Source organism: Ictidomys tridecemlineatus, chromosome 8, assembly GCF_052094955.1.
Source record: "Ictidomys tridecemlineatus isolate mIctTri1 chromosome 8, mIctTri1.hap1, whole genome shotgun sequence".
NCBI classification, from domain to species: domain Eukaryota; kingdom Metazoa; phylum Chordata; class Mammalia; order Rodentia; family Sciuridae; genus Ictidomys; species Ictidomys tridecemlineatus.
The window spans coordinates 6,812,624-6,820,139 of record NC_135484.1 but is presented as its reverse complement, the minus strand read 5'-3'; the positions used below and the strand labels follow the sequence as shown (position 1 = coordinate 6,820,139).

General features: G+C 48.0%; 1 protein-coding gene across 2 annotated transcripts in view; it reads right to left on the bottom strand.

The window, feature by feature from the left end:
* Positions 1 to 3,935: 3,935 nt before the first annotated feature.
* The window catches only part of Prkn (parkin RBR E3 ubiquitin protein ligase), a 1,217,693-nt gene continuing 1,214,112 nt past the window's right edge, over positions 3,936 to 7,516 (bottom strand). For both annotated transcript variants that reach the window (XM_078018778.1, XM_078018779.1), the window contains one exon: positions 3,936 to 6,204. In XM_078018778.1, coding sequence (XP_077874904.1) covers positions 6,092 to 6,204 — 113 coding nt within the window. In that variant the 3' untranslated portion in view covers positions 3,936 to 6,091. The remainder of the gene's footprint in view (positions 6,205 to 7,516) is intronic.

Below are 7,516 nucleotides of genomic sequence, written 5' to 3'. Positions count from 1 at the left end.
GAGGTGAGTGGTTTGGACACAGTCCTATGGCCAGCAAAGGCTGGGTTATCTACTCCTGGCCCTCTACAGGAGTGTGACTGGTCCTTGGTACGGGCCTTGGCTGCTGGACTTGTTAGTCCACAGAGCTCTAGGGTTCTTGGCCTGACAAGGCTCTCTCCAGAGCATTTCCAGACCAGCACGGATCCCCAGCGTGGTCATGGCCAGCTCTGTGATTGTCATGTCCATAATGCTTTTCTAGCCATGAGGATCACCATGGGGCCAGGATAAAATAAGCTGGGCAAGCCGTCAAATAACATTTTGCTGTTCCTAGAAAATAGGTTTGGGAATCACAAAACCCATTTCGGTCACCTTCTAACCTGTTCTTTCACAGGCCCCTCAACGAACCTGCTGAGCAGATGGAGAATCCTGGTGGCTTGCACCAGGTGGCTGGTGTGGCGGGGGGTGGGCCGTTCATGATGAACCACTTGGGGACAGCAGCCGTCAGGCCACATGTGAGGTGCTTCTCAGTGTGTGGAGGACCCCAGGAAAAATGAGCCGTGTCTACAGTTACTTCCTCTCCCTGGGAGGGCGGAGTGATCTCCAGCACCACCCAAAACAAGATGACACGGTCACTCTTACTCTCCACCACGTGGTGATCACCGCCTGTCTCTGAATCCCAACCCCTGCTCTTTCCCTGGTGTTCAGAGTTCTTGTTCCAAACACCTGAAACTGGAAAGAACGGTTGTACTGATGCTTTTTAGTAGTAACTCCAGTTAGGGGGAGTCACCTGTTGGGGGGCTGTGTGCCTCCCATTCTTCCTAAAGTGGCCACGAGCACTGAATCAACTCAGGGACCTGCTGTCACTAATGTTTGAGCCACCAAGAGCAAAAGAACGAGAAGACCTGGAGACTGGAGAACGTCACCTGGAACTTTAAGCAGGAATTGATGGCAAGAAGATGAAAACAGGCGGCTTGGATAATCCCTGCTGAGAGGAAGAGCCAGGGCCACAGCACTCGGTGTCCGTGCCTGTCCTCCTGATGCAGCAACTCTCCATACTTTCCTAGATTTGAGGTGGGGGCAGTGAGCGCCTCAGCTGATGACCAATAGCTGTTCTCTAGTCATCCATGAAACCAACAGAGAGACAGCCACCAGCCGCCCTCGTGGACCTAACGTGCCAGTGGGGGAGACCCAGAGCCCTGCACACAGCCCAGCGTAGATTCGTGCAGATACCTACCCGTGCATGCCAGGGTTGGGGAAGAGGACCTTGCATGGGTTGGTGGAAGGCTTCTGAGGGAGATAAGGGAGGAGAGGGAGTGGGAGTGGGCCGAGGTGTGGGGGAGCCAACAGCTCACTGCAGGAGAGCGGGCTGGACAAGTCCTCAGCACACCTGGGCGGTCAGGGTGTCCAGCCTGCATGAGCAATGGTCCTGGAAACAAAGCCAGGTGCTGGTGAGAGAGGCAGTTCCTAAGTACCGAGTGACAGTCCCTTGGGAGCATCTGGAGCTTGCCAGGCTTCCTACTGATCCTGTTCTGAGCGGCCCAACTCTTTTGGGAATCGATGACATCAGAGCCGTCAGCCTCTGGATCAGGTCAGCTTGCAGGAGGCCCAGGGGATGCGCGTGGAGGACGTTCTCAAGCCTAAGAGGCCAAGGTTAGCCCAAGGAGGCTGAGAGGCCAGTAAGGCCCGCTGCTGCTTGGGGATGGCTACTCACAGACAGGGTGGCCAGCTCGTCCGTCTGTCCTTCCTTCCTCCTCCCTTCCCTCCCTTCCCTTCCTTCCTTCTCTCTCTTCCTTTCCCTTCCCTTCCCTCCCTCCCTCCCTCCCTCCCTTCCTTCCTTCCCTTCCCTTCCCTTCCTCCCTTTCTCTTTCTTTCTCTCTCCCACAGCCCCCCATTGCTGGGGACTGAACGCAGATGCACTCTGCTGCACCAGCCCTTGTTATTCTTTATTTTGAGGGGGGTCTTGCTAAGTTGCCAAGGCTGGCCTCCATCCTCCTGCCTCAGCCTCCTGAGTAACCGGAATCACAGGCAACAGGAACAGCCACTGATTCTGGCTTTTGTGGTTTTAAAACTGGAAGTCCCCCATCCCTCGTGCGGGGAACCCTCTCAGGCCTGGGCAAAGCAGGAAGGTGGTGGCCTTGTCACTGGAGGAGTGTTCAAGGAGGCCTTGAGAGGGGACTCTACTGGGGACCATGGGGTCCCTGATGTGTGTGATGGAGAAGAATCGCAGCACACTCCAGAGCATGAGGCAGAGGTTTACTGAGGAAGGTAAGGAGCACATGTTCACGTTCCCAGTCACGCTCCCAGCTGCTTCTCCCCTGAGACCCAGCGGTCTTTTCCTCTGTATCCTATATTCCTATCTCGGCCTCTCTACAGGCTGAATCAGAAGTGCCATGTTCATGCCAGGGCTGGAAGAACAGGGCATCTGCTAGAAAGTCACTTCAACTCATCCCTCATACTCCATCCTTGCCAGAGTCACCTGGTAACATTCCTCTGCCCCAAACCCTGAAGAGCAGAGATGAGTCAAGCTGATGTAGAGTTTCATCAACAGAGCAGACTCTATTGAAATGCATCCCCCGTCTTAGTGCATGAGGCTGCTGTAACAAAATTCCACAAACTGGGCTTCTTTCACACAGCAGAAGGTTATTTCTTGGTTCTGGAAGCTGGAAGTCCAACATCAAGGTGCTGGCAGGCTCCCAGTCTGGCAAGGGTCCATTTCCTGTTTCACAGGTGGTGTCTTCTCACCTGGTCCCACATGGTGAAGGGTGAGGGATCTCTCAGCCACTATTTCCATTCGGGAGGGCTCCATCCCCATGACTTCATCCCCCAAGGCCCCTTCCTACACTGTCACCTTGGGCAGCGTTTCACCCTATGACTTTGGGGCGACACAGTTTGACCACAGCAGTCCTCCAGTTGTTTACTTCTTGGAATTTATTTATTTTTGCATAATTGCAATTATAGTGAACATGCAATTTTGATACTGCTTTCCATTCAACATTCTATTGTAAACGTTTCCGTTCTTTTCCTCCTTTTTCCCAACGCTGGGGATCCAACCAAGGGCCTTGCACAGGCTAGGCCAATACTCTCCACTGGGCCAAACCCTCAGCCCCAGTAAACGTTTGTGCATGTCACACAATCGTTTCCACATCTATACTGTTTAATAACTGCATTACTTGTGAATGGTTATATTGGGTTTGAAAATTTAAAAGAAACTCATTAATTAGCATACAGTGCAGGCCATGATGAAGCCCCCCAAATGCGCATTTTAGGAGCCCATTGATACCATGCATTCCTCAGTGCAAATAAGAAGCAAAATAATTATTTCTAGATGGTTTTTATTCTCCTTTTCACCTTTTTTAGCTTCTGAAATGTGCATTAATAAGTAACAATTATTTTATTATAAAAAAATAATGCAAAGAAACTTAACAGGGAAAAGTACTGAGTGAAGATTTTATGCTCAATAGTAACCCTCAAAAATGCTGCCTAATGCCAGGCGCGGTGGTGCACACCTGTAATCCCAGCAGCTTGGGAGGCTAAGGCAGGAGGATCACAAATTCAAAGCTAACCTCAGCGATGTAGCGAGACCCTAAGCAACTCAGCAAGACCCTGCCTCTAAATAAAATATAAAAAATGGTGGGATAAGAGGGACATCATTGCCCTAGGTGATGTGTGACTGCACATCTAGTGTGATGCTACCTCCTGTACAACCAGAGAAATGAAAAGTGCTACAATTGTGTATAATGAATCAAAATGCATTCTGCTGTCATACATGCCTAATTAGAATGAATAAATAAATAAAAAGTCTGGGTATTTGGCTCAATGCTTAAGTGCCCCTGGGTTCAATCCCTGGTACCAAAAACAACAACAACAACAAAAAAAACCCCCACACACACAATCTGTACTTCCTCCCTTACCTCCCCAGCTGTGCAAAACATACCCTCAAAGACAGACCCAAGAGCTCTTAGGATACTTTTATTGACAATTAAGCACACTTGTAGACATACCTGTCAGATATTTCTTAACACATTTCAGAGAAAAATAAAGATTTTTTTTGCAAAGATCTTACTTCCATTCTTGTGCTATATTTTATTACAGTATTCGTGTTCAAATAATATTGTGATTCATGTTCATACTCAGTGCCTATTTTTCCTTTAAGTTATTTTAAGAATCACTATTCTATTCTGGAAAAAAAAATAACCACAAAGGAGACCATGCTTGACAGCTGAACAGCTCCAGGGGCTGCTACGGTACCTGCAACTCGCGGTGGCAAACCCAACACACTACGTGGATTTGGAAGAAGCAATAATGAGAGCATCACAAAGAAAAAGCTAAGACTGATACAAAGTGCCCCATGTGCCACAGGACAGGCGATGCCATCTGGGGTGTCACCCTGAGTTGGCGCAAGGAGCTGCAATTGGCTGGGATTGTCAGTGACATGTGTCCTGATTGTGGTCGGGGCTCAGCACGGCCACGGACCTCCCTGTGGCTTGAACATGCTGGAGCAGCTGTGCACATGGACGTCATTGCCCTGTCTTGTCCCGGCACAGTACCCGCGAGGGGTGGAGGGCAGAATGCTCCCTGGAGCATGAAAGAAGCTCCTCGGGTCGTGACCTCGGAAGGACCACAGAGAGCCACCTAGGAGGAGAGGACTGGTGACCAGTTTAGAATTTCCAGCTCCCCAAACCCAGAAGGGCCTCCCTGTGCCAGCACTCCTTTGCCCTCAGGTACATTCATGGTCTTCCCGAGGAGCTGTCGACAGGCAGCTCTTGTGTTTTCTCACCTCCATTTTTGCCGTAGGAAATGTGTCTCACAGTATCTAGAGAAAAAAATTTTTTTTTGATGTGTGGCATTTGCCTCCAAAAGAGAAAAGTTGAAAATCTGACCAACACTCAAATTTGATGCAGGTAACCTGAGGAATAAGTGAGTTTATTGTCCTACGCAAAGAACTCTCCTTGCGGGAGCCGGCCGCCCATGCATGGCTCCCTGGGGCAGCAGTGGAGGGAGAGTGGGGACGCATGGGGCCTGCACCCTTCTCATGAAGAGGGTCAGAAATGCTTTCATCTGGACGCCTTGGAAAGGCTCTTTCTTTAAAGATTCTACTTAATAACCTGCACTTTTGTTAGCATTCAATATCACTGTGAAATGGTTTTTGAAAATGTCTCCTTTATAGCCCTTTATTCATTAAATTTACAGTAATGCCAAATGCACAAGCTAATTTCCAAGCTGCAAAATGAATACTTAAAAATCAAACGATAGATTTTGTAATATTTTCAGATAAGCGATTTCTTTCTAAAGTAGCAAATAATTAAATGGAATGAAAGCACATTAAGTGTTGCTTTCTTCCCTGTGATTTAAACATTCAACATTCAAATTGGCTTTCATAATTTCTCACTTAGTTGACAAGCTGATTTGTGCATAGTTGATATTTCATCAGCACAATTTATAAAGATAGAATTCTTAGGGATAAACACATATCTTTTACTACTGCCTGGGGTTTTTTGAGGACTGCCTGCTCTCTGAAAAGTTAAATGTTAAATGTTGCTCTGAAAGCCAGGAACTCAGTTCTGAGAGTCCCTCAGTCCACCTTGCAGAGGCCCCTCAGGCGACAGTCCCCAGGAGCTGTCCCCACCTTGCCAGGGGCTCCTCCACCGTGTTGGTTGAAAGTACAATGCAGGAAACGAATCTGGAGACTGGCTCCCTGTGCGAGCCAGCCTGACTTGAATCCACGCAAGAAGGATCTGTTCAGAACAGACGGGCTGCAGTTTACTCTGGGCGTAGTTCTAAGGCCTGGAAATACCTCTTGCTGGTGTTGGGATTGGCTCTGCTGTTTTTCATGGATGTAGTAAAAGAGATCCAGCAGCTTTCTCTATCATTTTGCTTTTGTGATTGTGGAGAGACCTTGAAGCCTGTGTTCTCGTGTGTGAGTGTGTGTGTGTGTGTGTGTGTGTGTGTGTGAGTGTGTGTGTGTGAGTGTGTGTGTGTGAGTGTGTGTGTGTGTGTGAGTGTGTGTATGTGTGTGAGATGTGTTTAGAGAAACGTGAACTAGACGATGAAGGCAGGGCGCTGGTGCTTCCGAGAGGAGGGCGTGGCCAGGGCCCAGTGCCCACGGCGCCCGCTACACGTCGAACCAGTGGTCGCCCATGCAGGTGCGGTTCCACTCGCAGCCGCAGTTCCAACACCACTCGAGCCGGCACTGGGGCTGCGGACACTTCATGTGCATGCATCCTCCTGCGGGCGACAAAGGACAAGCCATGGTGGGTCTGCAGCAGCCTGGAGGACACACCCCAGGCCACAGGCCAGTCTCGGGGTCCCTTCTCAGGGAGGGCGCTCTGACGTTGGGACGCACTTTTGTTTCTTTTTCTTTTTTTTATTGGTTGTTCAAAACATTACAAAGCTCTTGACATATCATATGTCATACATTTGATTCAAACGGATTATGAACTCCCGTTTTTACCCCGTAGCTGGGATGCTCTTGAGGAGGCAAAGAAAAGGGCACCCCTCCACCCACGGCAAATTTTATGTGTAAATCTGAGCTTCTCTGCTCTTCCTGAAAGGGGATTTAGAGACAAGTGCTTTGTGTTTCACAGTCAATTCCTCATTTAAATGAATTTAAATATATATTGAATTCAATGTTTTAAATACATTAAATGCACTTAATAATTTAACATATGATAACATGTTATGATTACTTCTGTCATTTCTTTGGAGACACTTAGCTTGTCAAAATTCATAAAACAGGAATTGGAACAGTATACTGCTTCTAACAGGGAATACGTCCCTTAATGCCATTCTAAATTTAATTCAGGACGAGAAGGACACAAAGGAGCTAGCGAGGGGTCTGATGACTCATTTACTGCCCAAAAACTCAGAGGATAACTTGGTTGTAGACTTTGCTCAAGGTGAAGTGCTTTTCACCATTGCTGCTTGGGATTAACCGAGGTCCGTGAGGTTCCGGTTGGTTTTGGAGCGGGGCCTGCCTCCTCTGCCTCTTCTCTGGGTCCTACTCTGGGATGCCTGGCTCCCCCAGGTGTTAAACGCGGTCTCTGTTGGCTCTGGGGAGCAGAAACCAGCTCTGCCTCAGATGGAACGGGCCGTGTGCGTGCAGCCTTGCACAGAGACCACGGCTGCGCACTGATTTCCTGGACAAGGGAGCCGCGCAGTGTTTCTGCGAGGCATTGAGCACTCCGTTCTTCAATTTACCAATTATTTTGTAAGTGTCTCTGTTCGCCCACTAATGGCCACGTAATTGCTTCAGTATTGTCTCATTTTTCCTAGAAAACTAGTTTGAGAACTTCCACTAATTGAAAATATGTATGAATATGTAGACACAGGCATTTACCCTAGGATAACTTGGATACATTTAAATCCTCTACTTTCTGCTTCTTTTAGTTTGTTTCAAAGATCATAAAAATTGCATATAAAAATAAATAGAATTTACCTTAGAAAAAAATAATCAGATAACTTATTGATGACATTTTTATCTTAATACTTCCCATTTTGGAGAGTGCCATTTCAACACATATTTAATGATTGTCCCTTA